Raw genomic sequence first — 23,903 nt, forward strand, 5'->3', positions numbered from 1 at the left:
TTTAGTCCTTATTGCCTGTATTAGTTTGCTCGGGCTGCCCTAATAAAGTACCACAGGATGGTCAGCTTCAACCACAGACATTTATTTTCTCCCAGTTCTGGAGGCTGGAAGTTCGAGATTAAGGCATCGTGGAGTTGGTTTCTTCTGAGCCTTCCTCCTTAGCTTGGAGATGGCCGTCTTCTCATTGTGTCCTCACATGGTCACCCCTGGGTCTAATCTCTTTTTATGAGGATTCCAGTCATACAGGATTGGTGCCCACCATATGACCTCATCTTACCCCTCACCTGTTTAAGGGGTCTGTCTCCAAGGACCATCACATGTGGAAGTACTAGGGGTGAGTGCTTCAGCATGTGAATTTAGGGGGAATGCTCGAGTCCATAACAGGCCTCTTCTCCTTCTCATAATTATATTTTCTTCCTATGTGATCTCATCCTCTCATTTTCCCTCGGTATGTTAGTTGCCTCTAAATTCCTGTCTGTGCCCTCAAAACCGCTCCTTTGAACTCTGTTACCATAGATCCAACCACTTCCTGCCTCGGGACTTGAGTAGGTACTATTCCTGCCTCACTGGATCACTCTTTTCTCTTTAACTGGTGAATTTTGTCTCAAAATCCCCATTTGGAACTTGCAATCCTCCGCATCCAGACTGGCTTTTCAGATGTGTTTTATCTAAGAGAATGGCACCCACATCCATCCAGTTGCACTGCCAAACCTCCCTTTCTTTAGGCCTCACACAAAAAAAGTGTCTAAGACTTGCCAGTTTTACCTTTAGAGGCCTCTCAAAGCTGTCCCCCTCTCCCTTTCTCCATTGCCACCACATTAATTGTAGCTACTGCCGCCATTTAGCTACTGCCAACCATTAATGTTTGGACCGCAATACTCTGTCTACTGCCTCTGGACCTTTTGCACATGCTATTTTCTCTCCCTCTTACTCTCCTTCCTCCAGTGTCAGTTCAGAGTAAAGATTCCCACACCCTCCAGACACAGTTGAGACTTAGTGTTATGCCTTCACAGAGCCTAGAGTTTTTCTTCATTGATAATGATTCACTTTGTCCTATGATTATCTGATAATGCTTCTCTTCCCCACTAGATCTGTGTGAGAGTGAGGCTGGTGCATGGCTCACCATCGTCTCCCAGGCACCTAGCACAGTGCTTTGTACAGAGTAGGTGCTCATCAGTTTTTTACAGGAATAAATGAATATTATCTCATCTGATTGTACCATAATGTATGGTACATTATACATCAGACAGCTGTCTATTGTTGGCAACTAAGGATTTTCCAACTTTTCACTTTTGTAAACAGCACCACAGTGAATATCCTTATAAATAAATTTTCACTCAAATTCTTAATACTTTGGGACAAATGTTACCAGTGCAGTTGCTTTAACACAATAGTCAGTTACAAAGTATATGTTAATTAAGATTTCCAACTGTGCTGTATGAATAAGCCCCTTTTGTCTCACCTTAAGCAACTGTGGGCAAGATCTTAATTTTCCTTCTAAACAGATGAGTGATGAGAATGCAAAGTGCTCAAAGTGTGCATGATACTGGTAAAAACAATTAGACTGATTTAAATAAACAAAGTATTCTACAGGCTTTTAGAAACAATGTTTATCTCATCAGGTTATTATATGTATCAAATAAATTATTACCTATAAGTCACATTGAACAGTGCCTAGCACAGAGGAAACACCCAATAAACATTAGCTTTCATTATTTTCAGATGTGTGAAAATACTGCCCTCCAAGGCATTATTGAAAAAAAAATCTGCCACTGTAACCTAATAAGATACATTGTATACTTGTTGTTAGACAGCAGTTATTAATAAATAGAACAAAGAATTACTATTGGAAGGAGTTCATTTTAAACCACTGCATTTTGGGGCATCTCAGTGGCTCAGTGGTTGAGCATCTGTCTTTGGCTCAGGTCATGATCCTGGGATCCTGAGATCGAGTCTTATATCAGGCTTCCTATAGGGAGCCTGCTTCTTCCTCTGCCTATGTCTCTGCCTGTCTCTGTGTCTCTTATGAATAAATAAACAAAACCTTTAAGAAAAATAAAACACTGCATTTTAAAGACACTTTGGTTTGTATGGAATGATAGGACAGCTGAAGAGGACAATACATATAAAAACTTCTGCTGTATGAATAGCTCTCTATGAAGTCAGGGCAATTCATATTTTATTTATATATCTTATTACATCCTGAGAATTAAAAATGACTTCTCAGCACCACTCACAGTGGGTTGTCCTGTTGTAGGTGATGTTCGGAATGATATTTATGTCACCTTGATCCATGGAGAGTTTGACAAAGGAAAAAAGAAGACGCCAAAGAACGTGGAAGTGACCATGTCTGTGTATGATGAGGAGGGCAAGCTCTTGGAGGTATGTGGGACCACCCAGAAATCCTGCTGCCCTCACACACTTCTTTACAACAACTCAGGACTTTGGTTTGAGGCAAATGGCTCTCCACGTTCATATGCTTTTGCTTTTTCACAAGGAAAAAGTATGGAACCTGTTAAATTTGTGATTAGCAATTTACCAAGTTTACTAATAAACCCACTTAGATTCTTATTTTTATTCTTATTTTCTCCTCTGCTAAGAAATATATCCAGCTACTAGTGATTCATGGGTATGCTTCTGATCCAGAAATTCTATATTGTTTTCAAGTTATTTGGGCACTCTGAAGCCCAGTAAGTCCCCGTGGGGCTTGAGCGAGATGGCATGGGTGCCTGGATGGCACTGAAGAGCGCACTGCCTGAACCGAGGAGACAGAACCAGAGGAGATGCACCCAGGAGAGAGCTCTTAAACTGGCAAGACTCTTGGGTCACATTGACTACCACAGACTGGTCTTTAGATTTTGTTTTAGTAATTATGAAACTACAGTCCACAAGGGGCAAGCTGTCTCCTCGTGGAAACACAGAGGTCATTGGAGGAGGTCAGACTAGATCTAGGTATCCTGGCTTTCAGGAGTTCCTCCTCCTTCTTCTTCCTGGAAGTCCTCCAACCGTGGCAGCATCCTGTCCAGATGGAAAAGTGTAGTGAGTGTTGATTCTGACGTCAGGCAGAAAGCGAGGTAGGAGGCCCTCATAGTCCCAGCTGAGATCCAGTTCCCCTTGTATGAGTCATTGTTACCTCTAGTTACCTTCTTTGGAATTGAAGACCTACACTCTCTGGAAGCCTCTCTCACAAAGGTGTTTGTGGGCACAGTGGAATACATATCCCCATCACTTTCCCATGGACGTTATCATCTTTGAAAGCAGCAGTTGACTGAGTCAAGTCCTATTCTGTGGTAGGGGAGCAAACAGTATGGTAGTCCTGGTTTGAGAGTGACTTCTTTGTGCTATTGATAGAGCCCTGGAGCCCCATGAGTTCAAGTATACATCTTCCCCTGACTGTGTACTTTACAGCTTTGCTAACTAGCTTGGAAGTGCTTCCTTAGAGACCTGGTTCTACTGAAGTAAGTGGCTCATTACCAGGAAAAGACATATCTCTGATTTTTCATGAACATCCTCTACCTAGACACCAGGTCCTTAACTCAGTACATGGACAGGACCTCACACAGTGGTCGTCTGCTTGTGTGCCATAGCTCCAGGTCACCCTTACTGGGCCTCTGCTCCCTGAGAGAAAAAGGAAGAGGAAAGAGAGAGAATATATGGCTGCAGATGGAAAAGAGAATAAAGTTTACAGTGGAGGCGTGTTACGGTGATGCTGGGTTCCTTTAGTACTACCACAGTTATATACCACTTATACCCTCAAAGAAGGTGGTAGACCAAAACTCATTCTTATCCTATTCTTCAGTCTCTAAATGTTATCAGCTGATGTGTGCCAGTGTGAGGCATGTACTGGCCACATGGAGGGTAGACAGCCCATGTATGATGTGTGGAGTGCTCTTATTTTTCTAGATAAAATTACCCCTTTTTAGTATTTACCCTCAAAATACAAAATTATCCCTTTAAGTATTTACCCTCAAAAACAAAAACACTAATTCAAAGGGATACATGCTTTTCTATGTTTATAGCAGTATTATGTACAATAGCCAAATTTTGGAAATAGCCCACGTGTCTATCGACTGATGACTAGATAAAGAAAACATATATATATGTTCATATATATACACATACATACATACAGTGGATTATTACTCATCCATCAAAAAGAATGAAATCTTGTCATTTGCAACAAAATGGATGGAGCTAGAGAGTATAATGCTAAGTGAAATAAGTCACTCAGAGAAAGACAAAGATTATATGACTTCACTCATATGTGGAATTTAAGAAACGAAACAAATGAGCAAAGGGGAAAAAAGAGAGAGACAAACCAAGGAACAGATTCTTAACCATACAAAACAAACAGATGGCTACCAGAGGGGAGGTGGGTGGGAGATGGGTGAAATAGGGGATAGGGATTAAGAGCACACTTGTGATGAGCACTGAGTAATGTATAAAATTGTTGAATCATTGTATTATACATCTGAAACTAATATAAACACTGTATGTCAACTATATTGGAATTAAAATAAAAAATAATAAAAAATATCCTTTTTTCATTCTTTTCTTTGCATCCAAAGAAAGCAATTCATCCTGGTGCTGGATATGAAGGTATTTCAGAATACAAATCAGTAGTCTATTACCAAGTCAAGCAGCCCTGTTGGTATGAAACTGTCAAGGTGAGATGTGCTACTTGTAATCTCCATCATATATTAAACCTCATTTAGATTCCTTTTTTTTTACCCACAAATCATTCCTTCTTTATCCTGAAGTTATACATAGGTTGCCTGTGGTGTCCTAGAAGAAATGAATTGGTACAATTCTGCATGAGAGTATTTATCTTTAACTCAGAATTCTTAAATAAATAACATTCTCATTGATAAATGTGTAAAAATTTGACTAGAGACACTTGCAGTTGTAATGCTGTAATAGGCTGCCAAGATGATCCAAAACCAAATGGAAATTTTCACACTCTGCAAGCAGTTGCCTAACATTTTTTTGTCTTCTTGGCCTCTAACCAAGTTTTCTGGGCCTCTTTTCAATTTAAATATGTGTGTTACATATTCCCAAGTGCTTTTTAGATAAGCCATCCCCTGTGAGTCGCTCAATAGCCCTGTGGCTAAAACAGTGTGGTAACGCCCTTTCTGATTAGGTAACTAAGACTCAGAAATGTCAGGTGACCTCCCAAGGTCCTGTAACTGCTTAGTGTCCAAACCTAACTTCTTCTGAATCCCAGATTGTCAAATTGGATTGTCAAAGTCTTATGAGCTCTCCATAGAGAACTTGGAAAAAAAAATCGCGCTAATATCTCAATGAAGAAGTAACCATTTTCCTCAATTTTATATACTTCCTATGCTTTGGAACATGCCATTTATAACAGATTTAGATTGTGCTTTTTAAAACTACTTATCTCAAAGCATTAAAAGTTCTTCAGAAATGGGCTTCTAGGTACTTGGATAATATTTCACTAATCATGCTATACAAACTCTCTACTCTTTTCATTGCCACATACTTCTGTATTCCTTGTCTCTTCTGTATATGTAAACAGCAAAAAGCTTCCTGGTCCCCAGTGTTTTATCTTTTCCTTCTGTTATGAACACTAATTACTACTACATCAATATATAATTGATCTTGACATCTGAAAGCTCCTACAGGAGAGACCCCAAAGTACTGATCATTTTCGTACTTGAGAAAGTACTAGAAACTTGTAATATCTCCATCCTCAGAATATATGATAAACAGCAAAGAGGATTTCTCTTGAGATTCTTTAGGTTTTGAAAATGACTAAATCTGCTTTGAATGGATCCAAATCCAAATCTCACTCTGTAGGAATCAGTGCTGTAATAAGATACTAAAAATGAGTCTAATTCTGTAAAACGAGCAAAGAGCACAACATACTGTGTATATATAAACAATATAAATAATAAGTTTCTTATTATTATGTAGGTATCCATTCCTATAGAAGAAGTTACTCGCTGCCATATAAGATTTACCTTCCGACATAGGTCATCTCAGGAATGTAAGTACTAGAAGGCTACAACATATTTCTGTTAAAAAAAAAAAAAATTCTCTTGCTTGACAGTGCTTTTGTGGGTCTGGAAAACAAAATGCTTGGTAAATAGATACTTAGCATCATTACTTCAAGATTTGTTGGTGCTAAGGAAATCAGAGAAAGACAAATACCATATGATTTCACTCATATGTGGAATTTAAGAGACAAAACAGATGAACATAGAGGAAGGGAAGGAAAAATAAAATAAGATAAAAATAGAGAGGGAGGCAAACCATGAGAGACTCTTTAACTCTAGGAAACAAACTAAGGGTTGCTGGAGGGGAGGTGGGTGGGGGAAGGGGTAACTGGATGATGGGCATTAAGGAGGGCACATGATGGAATGAGCACTGGGTGTTATATGCAACTGATGAATCACTGAACTCTACCTCTGAAACTAGTAATACACTGTATATTAACTAAATTGAAATTAAATAAAAATCTAAAAAAAGAATTTCCCCTGAATGTATGACATTAATAGATGCTCTATAGCAAAAAGAGTTTCACAGCCAAAAAGGAATAGGAAATGCTGTATGTTATCTCTCTCTCTTAGACATTCACACTGTTTGTTGCCATATTGCTGAGAAGTCCTACAGCAAGCAAACCTGTTGATGTCTCCTCAAATTAAATTTTTTTTCCATGAGAAAACTACTTCAAGTCTTAGATCCCAGTTTGTGAAATGACTACTCAAAAGTGTGAACAAAGAAGAAAATTGATTATGTTCAGATAGATCATACATTTCTGGAAATGTCTTATTCAACACCATATAAACATGCAATTCTTCATTCCAAACTGAATTTACTGAACACCATCCACATACTGGACTGTAGGCCGGGCCCTGGAACTATGATAGGACCTGGGTCATGCTTTGAAGTCTCTGTTAGGCTGGCTAGGAAGAGGAGCAAGAAAAAAAAAAGCAAGTAAAGCCAGAACAGTGTGGTATATCCTACACCAGCAACAAGTTGTAAAGGGATGTGGAGCATAGCATCCCACCCCTTCTGGGATTTATGTGTGAAGTCTACATTCTGAGACTTGGAGGTAGAGAAGAAATTGCTTTTAGCCAGTGAACACTGACAGTGGAGAAATGTGTTTGAAAGCCACAAAGTGAATGCCCTAGGGCTGAAGTGGGAGCAGTCCTAATATTAGATTGAGCCCCACGAAATTGCTATTTTTGTAGGTCCATATCAAGTAGTCAAATATCAGCAATTTCATATGGTTCTACATAATAACTGAGCTAGCATTTATCAAGCCCTTAGTTTGTATGAAATACTAAAGTCAATCTGTATTTATACACTGTGTGGTGTCCACAGTAATCCAGTACGATAGAAATTTTATCCACATTTACACAAAAAAGAAACTGAGCAGAGTAATGAGATACTTGCCCAGGGCCACAGGCCTGGAGAGTGACACAGCCTGGGTTGACCCCTCAGCAGTCGATATCTAGGCAAGCTGGAGCAGCATTGTGAAGGATGGTGGTTATTTTGAACCATGTTATGGAGGAGCCATTAAAAGGTGTTTTGTGGGTGGTGGTGATGGTGGTTGTGGTTTTCTATGTTTATAACAGCTCTATTCATAATATTGCCAAATTGGATATAGCCTAACGGCCACCAACAGGAGAAAGAATAAGCAGATTGTAATGTAATTTACAATGGTTTACTACTCAGCTGATCCAGGGGCATGTGAGCCACAGCAAACCTCAGAGTTGTGCCTTTGATGAGAATAGGGCACAGGTTGCCCTAGACATTGACACCTAACTAGGGGACAGGAACAGGCCAGAGGCCAACACCTAAAGATCCAGAGAGAGGGACTTTTTCTTGGGGAGGCTGGACTCTCCTGCATAATAAACCTTGGAGTATAATTAATACTTCACCAACTCTATCTTAAAGCAACAGAAATGAGATATTTCATGAAGGCATTTTGGAGCAGCATAGTTGACCTGGTTAGACCTGCTTTTGGAAATCTCATTCTGGCTGCAGCATGGAGAAAGTGTTGGGGTTGAAAAGGACTGCTTGGAGAGATCCTCTAGAAATACAGGGAAGGCTTGACAAGAAGTAGGGTAGGAACAGAAGGGATGGAGGGAAAAGGCACAGGTTTCAGAGGTATTCAGGACATGCACTTGACGTGGGGTTGGAGTCAAAGTCAACATCCACATTTTTTATTTAGATGATTGGGTAATTGCTGGTCTCATTCATTTGCAAATGCAGGAAGAAACACATATGTGGAGATACTAGAAGATTTCAGTTTGGGGAATATTTCCTGTGACATGCACAGTACAGATGGGTTATTGTAGCTTGCTGAACGGTGTTGATTATAGCATGATTGAATATCACACCCTGGAGCAAAATGTGAAAGCATCCATCATAGGCAATGCTTCCTGGTATCTTTCTGCACTGCTCAGACATCTATTTCTGTCTTTTCAGCCAGAGATAAATCGGAGCGAGCCTTTGGAGTGGCCTTCGTGAAACTGATGAACCCGGATGGCACCACTCTGCAGGATGGGAGGCATGACCTGGTGGTTTATAAGGTAGTGCTAACAGAACAAGGCTCAAAATATTGCTTAGGAAATATTTCCTCCCTCTGAAATTGGTTGTTAAGGCTTCAGTTTTTATGTCTATAAACCTCTCTAGAGCTGTGTTTGCCCCTTAACGTCCAGAAAAGCAGAGGGCTCTGGTCTCTCTAGCGACATGGTCTCCCATCCCCTTTATGTAAGGAGTGAATTATATTATTATTGAGGCCTCTGAAGAATGTCTCCCTTTCCTACAGTGGCATTAGGCAGCAGTGAATGGTCAAGGGCTGTGCTGTTTCCTCTCCTCTGCATCATCCTGTATGGAACAGAGATAGTTTCACTGTTGGGCTTGGCTGGGGTGTGGTAGGTGTGGTAGGTGTGGTAGGATGTGGTTTTCATATCACCAAGAGCCAGGCACCATTTCTCTAGTAGGGGGCCTCGCTTACTTCCCTAGCAGTTTGATCCTCACTCTTTAACTGCTGTGGAATTATCTTCTGAGATTTTCTAGTGGAGAGTTGATGCAATAAGGCCTCATTCATCTAACAGTATCACAGAACTGGTAGTAGCTTCTTTGAGCAGCATCTACCTGGTATGGCTCTTCCTGTAACAGCTCCTTACTTCACAAATATTTTTGGAAGGCATGGCAAACTGTTCCTTTTCAGTGAATCCAGTAACTCATCAACCCAATGATGTATCATTCTGACCACTTATAGGTTCAAGAAAATGAAATCCAGCTTCATTCCTTAATATTTATTTATTTATAGCAGAGTTTTAGGATGTTCTCAGTTTGTAGTTCACAACTTATTCCATATTTATTCAGTGTTGAAACTATTTCTGGGCTCAAACCCTGGAAAAGTATCACAGTGTCTTAGAGTTGGAAGGAACATTAAATATAATTTGAGAAAACCTTATTTCACACCCTGGAAATGCACTGTGTTCATGATAGAACTACTTTTATTTGCACCTAAGAGATTTTGCCCATCATTTGGTGACCCTAACATGCATCCTTTTCAGGGTGACAACAAGAAAATGGAAGATGCTAAATTCTATCTGACCCTGCCTGGATCCAAGGTAGAGATGGAAGAAAAAGAACTCCAAGCGTCCAAAACCCTGGCCAACTTTACCCCAGCCAAGGATAACACAAAAGACAGCTTTCAGATTGCCACCCTCATTTGCTCCACAAAACTCACCCAGAACGGTAGGTGTGGTGACCACACTGATACCATACTGAGTTTTCTGTTTGGGCCCCCTGGGTCCAACCAAGACATGGGGCTGTGTCTTCCTACATGAGATGGTGGGCCCTTTGGATTTTACTCTCTGTTCTTCACATGGCATTCTCAAAACTAACGCTCATTCTGAGGTTATCTTGAAGTATCTTTCAAATAGGATGAAAAGTATTTGGGTATTTTTTTAGTATCATAACCTGTAATGTAGTCATTAACAGAGGCTGAAAAAAATTTTTAGCTCTCACATTTCCTTCCTTCAAGGCAGCAAAGAATTCTAATTACTCTGTGAAATGTATGAAAGAACAGATGTTAGTAATAAGGGGAAGAATACTGGCAGAGAGAAAGAACCAGTCTCTTGCCCAAACAGGTATGGCCAAGAGCAGGGAGGGTTTCCTGTTAGAATTCCATCTGCCCCCCACAGAGCCTCCTCTTTTCCATTGTTTTTTTTTTTTCTTTTTCCCCCAAGCAGTCATAAAATCAACTGAAGAGTTCAGATGGGCTCCACTTTGCTCCTTCTTGAAATCTCTGATACCAATTTTCACTTCTCTTGTGTCTGTGATGGCTTTAATATCCAATAGCAGCTTCTCCTTCAATTAACTTAAAAGTAAGGAGTCCTGCTGAACATAGTAAACCAAGAATCAGGAACTTCAGGTACTTGCCTAAGAAATTCTACAACCCCTGCAACATATAGAGGATTAGTCACTTTGGCCTCCTAGATTTGGGTGAGCAGTATGGCTGAGACTCTGCCTTACAGAAGTGCTAAGGGGTAGACAAAACAGTTTAGACGTAAGGTACACTCAGGGATCAGATGTTGGTTGATCTTTAAAAGGGGTCAGTATTGTTTGTTTTGATGAATCATGGTTGGCTAGAGAACATGGATAGTATTTCAACTTGGACAAGTGGCCAGACTCAACAGAGTGAAGTGCAGAGCTGATACATCTGTGAAAGTAAAAACACACTCACCGGGAATTAAGCCAGACAAAAGGCAAACCCATGGATTCAGTGAAGAGTTTCAAGGTGGCAGAGGCCTCAGGGAGAGGAAGAGGCGTGACCAGGCAGGGTACAGGGGATTTCTAGGGCAGTAAAGCTATTCTGTAGGATCCTGTGATGGATACGTGAATGCATGACATTCTGCATTGGTCAGAACCCACAGAATGTTCTACACAGAGTAAACCCAAACATAAACCACGGACTTCAGTTAATAAACACCACTAATATTAGGTCATTGGTTATAACGGATATAGCACGTTACTGCAAGATATTAATAGTAGGGGAGCTGGGGAGCATTGAGAGCATATGTGGGAACTCTCTGTACTCTGTGCTTAATTTTTCAGTAAACCTGAAACTGCTTAGAAAAATAAAGTCTATTAAAAAAAACAAAAGCCAGAAAACATTTTTTTTAGATTTATTTATTCATGAGAGATACAGAGAGAGAGGTAGAGACACAGGCAGAGGGAGAAGCAGGCTCCATGCACGAAGCCCGATATGGGACTCGATTCCAGGACCCCAGGATCACACCCTAAGCTGAAGGCAGACACTTAACCGCTAAGCCACCCAGGTATCCCTTAAGCCAGAAAACATTTTGAGCTTCATAGAAGATAGAACAAAATTGTATCAGTGACCTAGTCCTTCTTAGGGAAAAAGCAAATGTGATAAACTGCTGGTACTGGGTTAAATAGTATAGTATTTATGGAAGATGATTTAGAAGGTGTGTCAGAGGTTTTGAATGTATTTAGACCCTTTGACCCCATTATCTCACCCCTAGAATTTAAACCTAAGTAAACAGGGAAAGATAAGCACAAAGATTCATGTATGAAGATATTTCCTTATTATTACTCATAATAGAGGAATAGTGGAAACAATCTGAATGTCCAATAACTGGGGGCATTATCATGTAATTAAATGTGCAACTACCAAATACATTTCAAAATGTAATCAAACACATGAAAACTTTAACACTAGGAAGGTTATAATTCTAGTATTTAGATACATGTCCACGATTTGGAGCCAATTGCCTGAGTTTAGGTTCAAGTTCTGCCACTAACTGTTTCATTTCAGGTGAGCTGCGTGATCTCTTTGTGACTTGATTTCCTCATCTTTAAAAAGGCAATAATGTTTGGCACGTGGGTGGCTCAGTCGGTTGAGTGTCTGCCTTTGAGTCAGGTCATGATCCCAGAGTCCTGGGATTGAGTCCCAGTTGGTAGGGTTCCCTGCTCAGCGGGGAGTCCACTTCTCCTTCTGCCCCTCCCCCTGCTTGTGCTGTGCACTTGTAAGTGCTCTTTTTCTCTCTCTCAAATAAATAAGTAAATAAATATCTTTTTTTAAAAAAGGTAGTAGTGCGACTATACATTTCAAATAATGAAGTAAGTTAAAAAGAGAGAAAAACAAGTGTCTTGCTCATTGTAAACACTATGTGAATATTAGCTGTCACCATTGTCATCATCAGTCTCATTATGTGTCAACAAGAAAAGACTAAAAGGAAAAACACCCAAAGTTGGGACAGTGTTTATTTTCTGTGCTCTGTCTGTTTATTTTCCAAACTTTTAACTATGAAATGTTAAAATGTTATTTTTGTAAGTACGGTAACAGACAGTACAAAGCATTAATGTTCTTTTAGGGCCTGCAAGGGATCATCAAGAGAGATGGCATTTATCTAATATCCTTTCCAGAGATTCGATTTCAAGTAAAACAAGTGATCAAAGTAGGTGACTTATGAAAAACAGAAGGAATTTCCATGAAAGATAACCATATGGTTAAATTTATTATTATCTGCAGTCAAAAATACAGGAAGTGTATGGACAGGTGGCAGTACTCAGCTCACACACTTGATTTGCTGATACCTATGTTGCTTATCTTCTAGATGTTCTAAGGCCCTGCTATCCCCCTGTGGCAGCCATCAGGCACCTGGAACTTATGAAATGTAGTTAGTAGCAGAAGAAAATATGAATAGTTCCCTGGTTGCATTAGTGTCTTTTCAGGTATATGTGGTTTCATGTTACTGGTGGCTTTTGGGTTGGCCAGCAGATACACAATATCACTGTCATTCCAGAAAGTTCCATCAGATGGAACTGCCCTCTACTTTCCTGTCCTCCCCATTTCTAGTGTTTAGGTCTCAAAAAAACCTCAACATACCAAACAAAACAAAAATCTTACATTATAACCTATCCTAAAGAAGGTTTTTGAAACAAATGCATCGGAACCAGGGGGAAATGTATGCTGCCCCATGGCCACACAAGAGAGGACAGATATGGGAAAAGTGAAGAGAACAGCAGGACATCCCAACCATCCAGAGACATGGGGCATTCCAAGGGACAAATACTGATAATAAGGACAGTGGGTGGTTCGTGTATTTGCTTTCTTCTTATTTGGTGGAAGTTTTAAGGAACCAATTTAATGTATTCCAAGAAGATGAAGAACAGTAAGAAAGCATCAACGCCAAAAGACTATTTGCTGGTAAAGAGGGTAGCTGTTCTTTCACAGAGACCATAACCAAAGGCATTTCTCCTTAGCCTTACAAAGGACTATTCAGACTCAAAAGGTTAAAAGCCACTGACCTTTGTTACAAACAGAGCTTGTAGACTCTTGATTTATAAATTTTTTCAAAACTAGATCAGACCCAATTTATATGGGATCATTTGTTGCTGGGCGGGTATGGAGGGTGAGAATCATTTTGTGGCTCCAATAAAAGGAGAGGGGAAGTGCAGGTCCCTATAGGTGTGGGGCCTGGTGCCACGGGATTCCCAGCATAATCTTATTTTACCCTGCAACACTCTAGCACATGAAGACACCAGCATTGTCATTATTCTCCTGTTTACTGATCAGAGAGTTGAGCTCAAGTGCCAAAATATTTTGCCTAAGTTCATAAATAGTGAACACACAGGTCTGAAAGTTCAGACACAGGTCTGAAAATAGATATTTGTAACTCCAAAACTTAGGGTTTTTTATTTTTCGTTTCTTTTTTAAGTGTTATGGTCTCTAATCCTTTCCCTAAAGTAGCCTAAATTTGGGGATTATCATTCAAAGTATCTTGAATTCCTTTTTTTTTTTTTTTTTTAAGATTTTATTTATTTATTCATGAGAGACTGAGAGAAAGGGAGGCAAAGGCAGCTTTCCCACAGCAGGGAGTGTGATGAGGGACTCCATCCCAGGACCCCAGGATCATGACCTTAGCCAAAAGCAGACGCTATACAAATTGAGCCACCCAGGTACCTGCCTCCCTCCCCCCCCAAGAGTATCCTGAATTTTTAAATACTTTGGGTAGGGACATAAGTTGAGGTGACTTTGGATAACATTTGGATGGTCATTCGGGATGATCCAGAAATTCCATTCTACTTACATTCCCCAGAGATGGTTGGACCTGGAAACCAGAAGATGCATGAGAGTGTTCATAGCAGAATTGTTTGTGATATATAGGAAAAAAAAAAACTGCAAGCAACTCAAATGCTTATCAGCTGTGGACTGGACAAGCACATTGTGGTACATCCCATCCACACAGTAGGAGAGATACTATATAGCAATTGACATGAATTAACTAGAGCTATATGCCTCAGCCCCCAAGAATCTCAGGAGCATAGGAAGTCTGAGGACTTCGCTCTAACAAAGTACTGCCACTTTTCTACTCCAGGACCTTATGATTCACCAGACAACAACCAAATTCCTGACATGGGCAGTGAGGTGGCATGCAAATATTTCTAGGGTGTAAATCTCTGGCTGATAGAGGGGTGGTTTGCAGATACTTAAAGCTGCTGGGTGACTCTTCATCCTGAAGAAGTATCTAGATCCTTTTCCTCAGGCAGCAACTGGTAGAGTGAAGTAACAAATGGAGTGGGGGATCCCTGGGTGGCGCAGCGGTTTGGCGCCTGCCTTTGGCCCAGGGCGCGATCCTGGAGACCCGGGATCGAATCCCACGTCGGGCTCCCGGTGCATGGAGCCTGCTTCTCCCTCTGCCTGTGTCTCTGCCTCTCTCTCTCTCTCTCTCTCTCTGTGTGACTATCATAAATAAATAAAAATTAAAAAAAAAAAACAAATGGAGTGGTAGCATTGACTAGCCTCTGACAGAAATAGGAGATTGGAGGGTGGAAGTGGGCAGTGCCTAGTAGGTAAGCCCAGCACAGTGTCAGTTACTAAATGCTCATTGAACAAATGAGTGAATCCAAAAACTGTGTTGAGTTTCTTCAGGGCTGCTGGTTCCCTTTCCACCCATTCGTTCATTCTTTAATCAAACGTGCTGAACACCTATTGGGTGCCTGGCACTCCTGACGGGGTATTACAATGAATGCAATATGGTTCCTGTCCTCAAGTGGCTCAAGTCTATGGAAAGAGCCAAAGAAATATGAAGTGTGTCTTTATTATTTGTAATGTTGGTATATGGATATGCATATGTATATGTAGGAATGAGTACAAATAGCCCAGGATGATTGACAAAGTCTTCCCAGAGAAAGTCTTCCCATAATTTGAGGTGGGTCTTAAACATAAGGATGAGCTTACCACATACATAGTATTAAAGTATTTCTGAGCATTTCAAATGAAGAGAAGACTATATGCAAAGGCATGGATCTATCAGAGCATGCCATAGTCTGGGGAGTAGTGAGTAGATCTGCCTGGCTGCTGAGGGGTAACAGAACTGTGGGCAGGAAGGCCATGGGTGGAGCCTCACCGCCTTCTGTGAGTAGTATTGCAACTTTATTCTGTTGACAGTGGAGAGTCTCTAGGCACTGAGTTTTGGAGGTTTCCCAGGAACCAAACAATATGCAAGCTAATAAAACAAACACTCATGAAGTAAATTGACTGTTCTAATGAACAGTATGTTTTCAACAATTTCTGTATGTTACACAAGTCCATTGATTAAAAAGCATGTGTTGCTACTTATACTAGATAATGCTCTGTAAATTAGAATAGTAGCTTAATATTCTAAACAAAGTAATAAAACAGTAATAGCCCAGATGCCTATTATATTTCCTTGTGACATTTTTAGCATTGATAAAAGCTATAAATGGCTTAAAGATTCATAAATCTGCACTTTAAATCCAAATACACCTCAAGATTTCTTTCCTGGTCTTACCCCAAGGATCATGAGTCAGTTCTGCCTTCCTTTGATTTTTCTTTTTAGAGATTTTATTTATTCATGAAAGATACAGAGAGAGAGGCAGAGACACAGGCAGAGGGAGAAGCAGGCTCCATGCAGGGAGCCTGACATGGGACTTGATCCCAGAACCCCAGGATCAGGCCCTGGGCCGAAGGCAGGCGCCAAACCGCCAAGCCACCCAGGCGTCCCTCTGCCTTCCTTTGAAATAGCAACCTATCTAATTTGCTTGCTTGTTTCTTTGAAGAACTCTGGGGAGGTAGTATGATAGAGTAGCAAGGACATGGATTTTTTGGAATCTGATAAATCTATAATTAAATTCCATTCATAGCACTCCCTGGCAGTTGTGTGACCTAAGGCAAGTAATTTAATTTCATAAGACCTCAGTTTCCTCAATTCAAAAATGGAAAAAATGAAGTCATTACAATGTGGTTGCAGCGTTTAAATGGATTAGTGTGGGGCACTTGGGTCGCTCAGTTGGTTAAGCGTTCGACTCGGTTTCAGTTCAGGTTGTGATCTCAGGGTCGAGATCAAGCCCCGCATCAGTCTTCACGCTCAGCACAGAGTTGCTTGAGATTCGTTCTTTCTCTCCTGCTCGTACTCACTCCCTAAAGCAAATAAATCTTGAAAAAAAAATGCATTAGTGCATGTATATAAGTTCCCTTTTCCCTTTGCATCCACTGAGATACACATGGTGGCAAAGGACAAATTAGGCAATGCAGCAAATTGAAGGTATAAAGTTTATTTGAGAGTGCTTTCAGGGCCCCTGTGGTTCAGTTGGCTAACCATCTGATTCTTCATTTTGGCTCTGGTCATGATCTCAGAGTCATGGGATCAAGCCCCAGTCAGGATCCATGTCAGTGCAGCATCTGCTTGTCCCTGTCCCTCTGCCCCTCCCCCGCTCTTGTCTTGCTTGCTCTCTCCCTATCAAATAAATAAATAGAATCTTTTTTTAAAAAAAGTATTTTCAACTTTTCATCTATATGGCTATGATGTCATTATTTCAGAAATTTGAATTCCATTCAGGAATTCAGTTTTATGTTCTTATGTATTAGTGGTTAATTTTTTCTCTGAAGACTAAAAGACCACAAAGTTTTTTCTGTTTTAAATAGGAGACCATAAGTTTAAAAAAATACACAAGGAATTAGCCCCTATTAAGAACAATTATCTTTTTTCTGGAGAGTTCTATAGTTGTATCCTGAAATAGTGTGTGTTACTTCTCCATGTCTAATTTTATGACTTGTGGTCATTCTTCCTAGTTGACCTGTTGGGCTTATTAAATTGGCGTTCAAACTCCCAGAACATTAAACACAACTTAAAGAAGTTAATGGAAGTGGATGGAGGCGAGATTGTTAAGGTATGTTTATGTATTCAGGAGTAGAAATACAGTCACTGTATCGTTACTTCAACACTTCAAAGGAAATCAGTGGTTGGAAATATAAAACTTATCTACATCAGAAAGCAGAAGTGCCAGTTTTTAAGAAATGCTATTTTTAAGCTTATTCTGTAGTAACTGAATTTCTCTGAAATTTTGCAGTATGGAGCTGAACTAAAAGCATGAAATAACCTCTCTCTTTTTTATCTTCAGTTTTTGCAAGATACACTAGATGCACTTTTTAACATAATGATGGAAATGTCAGACAATGAAACCTATGACTTCCTTGTGTTTGATGCACTGGTAAGCAGTTAAGCACATTAACTAGTTTATTCTCATGACTACGTAGTGTTTAATATTTTGCTATTATACATGTCTGTGATGCATATGCATACATGTTTGTATACATCTCTCTGATTGGTTCCTAGAAGTTAAATTAGAAACAATGGACTTATGTTCAAAGTCTTTGTTTTTCTGCTGCCTATTAGATCTTACTTTTTGACATACTTTCTTTCTCATTAGATAAACAAGGTGTTGTATTACCTTAGAAATCAGGAATCACTTGAACATACTTTAAAATTATCTAGTTACAAACTAGGAGACACCTTTAACGAAGATGATTGTGGCTGTGTTGTGTGTGCTTGTGTGTTCATACAAGGGAGACTGAATTCATACATCAGAAATGAGTGTCAGTCTCATTCTGTATAACACACAGCCCAGCAGACAATTTAATTTGTGACATCGAGTACTTAAGCATACAGCTCATTCCAAAAACTGGGATCCCGACAAGGAGAGATGATTTTAGAATCTTGGAAGGCTACAAATTGTGGTGGAGTAGGGGAAGTGGACACACCCAAGCCAAGCATTGTTTTCTCGTTGTTGGGGTTAAAATTCCATGCAGAATTTCCCTGGATGTTGCAGCAAGAAAATGTTAGGTGTCTCAGTGGCGTGGAGAAATTGATACATTCAAGAAGTTGTCAGAGGTTAAGGATGTGAGATAAAGAGGAGAAACACTCGAGCTAGGATCACAGCTGGCCAGATTGATGGAAAATAATGGTTATAGGTCCTGTGGGACGAGGTCTGCAGATTTTCATGGGACAGGGCAAGTGACAGTGGGTACCTGCAGGCATCCCTGGTGCCCTTCTTCTGCATTCTTGTGTCATCAGCAGGTGCATTGTGGTTATTGGTGGATTATGGGCCTGATAGGGATACCATTCACAGAAGAAGGGGAAATTGAGAGGCTAAAGTCTGATGATGAAATTCAATTACTGGGGACTCTCATGCCATCAGAAGAACAAGGTCATGAAATAACTCATTAACTGCATCCCTGGGTTAGAGTTTATGTTTCCCACAGAAGACCCCTTCTGTATCTTTCTGCTGCTTCTCCTATCTTCCTAACTCATGTTGCTTGCACACTGGCCTCCCTTTGAGAGAGTGAGCTTCCTGAGGCCAGGGGCTGGCTCTTATTAGATTCTTTATAGCATTTGGCCCAGTGCCTAACACATCATAGTTTCTCTATTGATATTAAATAAAAAGAAATTCCCGAGACCTGACTTCAGCTCTGGAAAAGTGAAGTGGGAACACTGCAAATATGGTCAAGAAAGAGGGCACCAAGATGTTAACGTCTAGCTTATTAACAGAATGCCTGGGGTCATATAGTGCTGCTATTTATACTTTTCCTCTTTGGCAGGTATTTATCATCTCACTGATAGGAGACATCAAGTTCCAGCATTTTAATCCTGTCCTTGAAACCTATATTTACAAGCACTTCAGCGCCACTCTGGCCTATGTGTAAGTATGATTCAAGGGAACTACCTGCTGTTAGATTGTTGGGTTTGGACTCATAGGGTTGGATTGTTAAGACATGCAAAGGGCATAAGCTGAGTAAGTGTTCCCCCCTTAAGTGCAGAACCTTGTTCTAAGCTTCCTCTGGTAGAAAAAGAGAACCTTTTAAGTATTTCAACCTTGGGAAAAGCATTAAGGTCAACCCAGAAGAGATAAAGCTGTATGTATTTAAGAATCCAGAACATATAGAGATGAGGAGCTGAAGGCATTGAAGTACAGTCAAGGACAGAAGATCATACTCAGGATCTTAGGAGAGTTGATCATCAGGAGGATTAGCTAGAAATCCCAAGGGGATCAAACAGTGGATTAAAGCAAGACTAAGTGTGGTAGAACTGAGGGTCATGTCCTCAGCCCTACCCCACAAGTGCTTTATAGAATTTATTATAGAGGATATGAGACAATTACATATTTCTTTATATAAATGAGAATGATCTCTGCCTTTTCTATAGTGCAGCCTTTCTGTCTTTGGTTCACAAGCCTCTGACTCAGGAAAGCAACTAATATTCAGCTTACCTCACCACGACATTATATGTAGCCTCTCACCCCCACCCCCATGCATTCCAGTTACCATGCAGAACAACATGATAAAGAGTGGCAGGATTGTAGTAGAGATCGGCAGAGATCTTTTTGACAATGGTTTATGCCAGATCATGCTCGCTGCTCTTGCAGATCTATCAGATTGGCTGTTGACCTGATTTTCCAGGGTTTTATTTGCATGGGAGGTCTAGAAATGTTTTAAAATGTGACAGGAAAGAGGTGTTACGTAGCATAATCACCGATGAATGTGGTGGGCATAATGCCCACTGGGTTGGGGGAAGCAGGAGATACATTTGTGATAGGTTTCTTTGCCTCCAGTAGCCTCATTTTCCAAGCAGGCAGTAGCTGCAAGTGAGCCAAATGAAATACTCCAGGAGGTAGTAATCTGGGTTTCTTTACAAGACTTTATCAGTTCTACATGTGTGCTGTGGATTTTTCTTAATACTATGAAAACTCAGAGATTTACAGAAAGAAAGGCAAACTGTTAGTGTCTTCAAAACAGTGAGTTAGCAAATGATTAAGAAAATACCTAGACTCTGGGAACAAACAAAGAGCAATCGACATCTCGGCACAGTTTTATCTATTGTGATGCTCAGAAACCATGGTTGTTCTTATCAGATTGAGCCAGAGTCAGATTGAGCTTCTCTTCCCATGCTTACAAAAGTGTCCATCTGGCTCCATTCTATGGAACCCAGAGAATTGAGGCAGACTGCCAGGAATTAGACTTTTTAAAAGATGACTACATTAGGCAGACAATCCCTTCCTTTCAGGAACGTCTGAGGATGTCTGTATAACATACTAGAGATTAAAATACCTTCATGGTTTGAATCCCTTCAACTTTCATTTTTTATCCTTTTTAAAAAATCCTACAAAAGGAAAGAAACTACCCATATTTCTAGGCTTTAGGGAAGCTCCAAATCTAGGCTGCAGTGAGGAAACCAGATTGCAAAGGAGTTAATTTCCCTGTTCAGGGCATATTCTCAAGAGGTAATTATAGTTATGATTTCGGCTCCCCTGCTATGCCAAATTCCCTTCCTATACAACATACCCCAAACCTCAGAATACCACTTTGCCCCACTGACATTTTTCTTTCTCTCTCTTTTAAGGAAACTCTCCAAGGTACTGAACTTCTATGTGGCTAATGCAGATGACTCCAGCAAGACAGAATTGCTTTTTGCTGCTTTGAAAGCCCTAAAGTACTTGTTTAGATTCATCATCCAATCTAGAGTACTTTACTTAAGGTAATGGTAGCTGTAGTAAGATGTTTATGCTGTCTGTTCTCTCTTCATGGACTTCTTTAATCTCACAGTCATGTTCAGTGCTGTGAGTCATGGTTGGGTCATGGAATTGCCAAATTTCAGAACTGCAAGGCTAAAGATCATGGTAGACTCTGAAACCTCTGCAAAGTCCTTTCAAGTCAGAATTTCTAGGGAAGTAATGATGGCAGGAGGTAGGGACGCAGTTGGCTATAATGTGCACACTTGATGAAAGCCTTGGTTGGTGATGACAGCTCCAGGAAGCAAGGTTCCTGTGGCAGGGCTGCATTTAGCACAAGGGACTTCATGATGATATTGGGTGTACAAATCTAGGATTGTGAGCTCTTGGTGTGGTGGATGGAGAATGGTAGTAGTTGTCGTCAGGGAGATGTTTCCTCAGGGAGATGTTTCCTCAGGTGTGTGTTTCTTTGCTGACGTCATGCTTATCTAACTGATGAAACTAAGCCAGATATGATAATTCCCAACTTGAAATTCTAGAATAACAGCTCCATCAAAAATAGCAGAGACATGGTGCCTGGGTGGCTCAGTGGGTTAAGTGTCTGACTCTTGGTTCTGACTCAGGTTGTGATCTCAGGGTCATGAGATCAAGCCCCATGTTGGGCTCTTTGCTGAGCCTGGAGCCTGCTTGGGATTCTCTCTCTCTCTCTCTCTCTCTTTCTCTCTCTCTCTCTCTTCCTCTGCCCTGCCCCCTACACACACACACACACACACACTCTCTCTCTCTCTCTCTCTCTCTAAAATAAATAAATAATCTTTTTAAAAAGTAGCAGAGACAAAGAATGAAGAAATAATTTTTCTGGGAATGCCCACAACCCCAGTGCCATCTCTCCTTTTCAGTAATAACTGGATTTCCAAACTGTTAAAATATATTGCTGAGGCAGGTTTGGAAACTGGACAGATAGTATGCTAATATGTTGTTAGGAGTAAAACTATAGATAAGAGGGTTTCAAGTCTAGATTTAAGCATTTGTATTGTTTTTAACTTGATATGTTTAAATACTCTTAAAATTAAAGGCAAATAACATTTAAAAAGCTTGGAACATACAGTATGGATCAAGGCCTTTAATTAGTGTTACTAATGAAAAGCTCTTACCAATCAACAAAAGAATGATAAACATCCTTAAACAATAGAAAACATAAACAGACAATGTATAAGAGAAAAATTCAAATGGTAAATTAAATTTCTTAAAAAATATTCAAGGGTACCTGGGTGGCTCGGTCGTTTGGGTGTCAGACTCGGGTTGAGATCTTGGGGTCCTGGGATTGAGCCCTACATGAGGTCTGCACTCACTGGGAGCCTGCTTGGGATTTTCTTTCTCCCTCTCCATCTGCCCCTACCCACTACTCTCTTTATTTTTTTATTTTTATTTTTTAAAGATTTTTTAAAAATTATTAAAGACAGAGAAAGAGAGAGAGAGAGAGAAACAGGCAGAGGGAGAAGCAGGCTCCATGCAGGGAGCCTGACGTGGGTCTTGATCCCGAGTCTCCAGGATAACGCCCTGGGCGGAAGGCGGCACTAAACTGCTAAGCCACCAGGGCTGCCCCCACCACTATATATATATACTTTTAAAAATTTCTACTATCAAAATACCATACACACACACACTACCTTTATCTATACATTTGATAAAGATTAAAAATCTATTTCCTTTGATGAAATTGGATAAAAATTTGTCGTGCATTTTAACACTGATAGTAGAAAATTTTTAAAGGCATAAATTTGGTGCCATGAGTAAAAAGCAAAAACAAAAGCCACAAAAAAGCAAAAGAAAATACTGCCTTTGTCTGGTAATATGCCATCTAAAAAATTTACCTGATGGAAAATAATCCACCAGGTGTGAACAAAGATGAATGATAAGGGGTATGTTAATGAGGGAAGATAAACTGTGATAGGCTCTTAAATAATAAACTAAGGCATAAGATGTAAGTGCAGTATGATACCATTTCAAAAATATTATAGGTTTGGGAACTAAAATTTTAGTAGGAATAAAACTGTAGGTAAGAGGGTTTTAAGCAGGTTATTTTTATTCTTCCACCATTTTTAAAGTTTCCACAGTGATTTTGCACAATTTTACAGTTTTTAAAAATGTTTGATGACTTAAAAGTTCAGCTGGATGGATGACAATTCCCCCTTCTCTAGCAGGAGCGAGTAGTGTTTACCCAGTGTGCGGTTTATTCACAATCTCTGTAATCATTCAGACAGGCTTCTTTCATAGCTAGTTCCTTGTATTTTGCAATTATATTAAATTTCCAGAAATTCAGGGCTTGGAGTGTCCCACCAAGGGAATATTCCCTTACCTGAAAGTTTGTATAGTGAACCCTGATTTCCAGTATTAAAAATCATCATAAAACCATAGAAAGGAGATCTTCATTTATGAAATTGAAAAATACTTTCCATTGCTGATTCACTAGTGTGTCCCCCTTTCATAATGTTGCAGTACCTCTGAGCCATTGTTTTCAATATCATATAGAAGGAGAGCAAGGAGGATCCCTGGGTGGCGCAGTGGTTTAGCGCCTGCCTTTGGCCCAGGGTGCGATCCTGGAGACCCGGGATCGAATCCCACGTCAGGCTCCCGGTGCATGGAGCCTGCTTCTCCCTCTGCCTATGTCTCTGCTTCTCTCTCTCTCTCTCTCTCTCTCTCTCTCTGTGTGTGACTATCATAAGTAAATAAAAATTTAAAAAAAAATTAGAAGGAGAGCAAGGGAAAAGCCAAGATTAGGGTGGTTAAGTAGCCCATGAAATTGCCTAAAGGGTTGCTGTGTTGAATGTGGTCCCTGAGCACCTGCTGATGGCTATCCACACTCCTCCAGTTTTTTTCTCATAAAGAAGAGCTTGATCTGAGAAGGTAAGCCTGGAAATCTGCATTCTCTGATTGCTTAGATCAGATAGACATCAATCAGTTTACTGGCCCTGTCCCGGAGCTGCAGGAATGAAATGTCACCCCCACCACCATCCTCCACCCCCTACTGCCCCTTTGCCTTCCTCAGAGCTGAAATTCCTCTTCAGAGCCCATTTCCT

General features: G+C 40.3%; 1 protein-coding gene across 3 annotated transcripts in view; it reads left to right on the plus strand.

The window, feature by feature from the left end:
- DOCK5 (dedicator of cytokinesis 5) overlaps positions 1–23,903 on the plus strand; it is a 211,725-nt gene that overhangs the window by 116,375 nt on the left and 71,447 nt on the right. For all 3 annotated transcript variants that reach the window (XM_041766771.1, XM_041766772.1, XM_041766773.1), the window contains exons 14-22: positions 2,258–2,382; positions 4,569–4,667; positions 5,935–6,007; positions 8,458–8,561; positions 9,558–9,741; positions 17,111–17,208; positions 17,440–17,529; positions 18,917–19,017; positions 20,715–20,849. In XM_041766771.1, the coding sequence (XP_041622705.1) occupies positions 2,258–2,382; positions 4,569–4,667; positions 5,935–6,007; positions 8,458–8,561; positions 9,558–9,741; positions 17,111–17,208; positions 17,440–17,529; positions 18,917–19,017; positions 20,715–20,849 (1,009 nt within the window). The remainder of the gene's footprint in view (positions 1–2,257; positions 2,383–4,568; positions 4,668–5,934; positions 6,008–8,457; positions 8,562–9,557; positions 9,742–17,110; positions 17,209–17,439; positions 17,530–18,916; positions 19,018–20,714; positions 20,850–23,903) is intronic.

This window comes from Vulpes lagopus, chromosome 8 (assembly GCF_018345385.1).
Source record: "Vulpes lagopus strain Blue_001 chromosome 8, ASM1834538v1, whole genome shotgun sequence".
Classification (NCBI taxonomy): Eukaryota; Metazoa; Chordata; class Mammalia; order Carnivora; family Canidae; genus Vulpes; species Vulpes lagopus.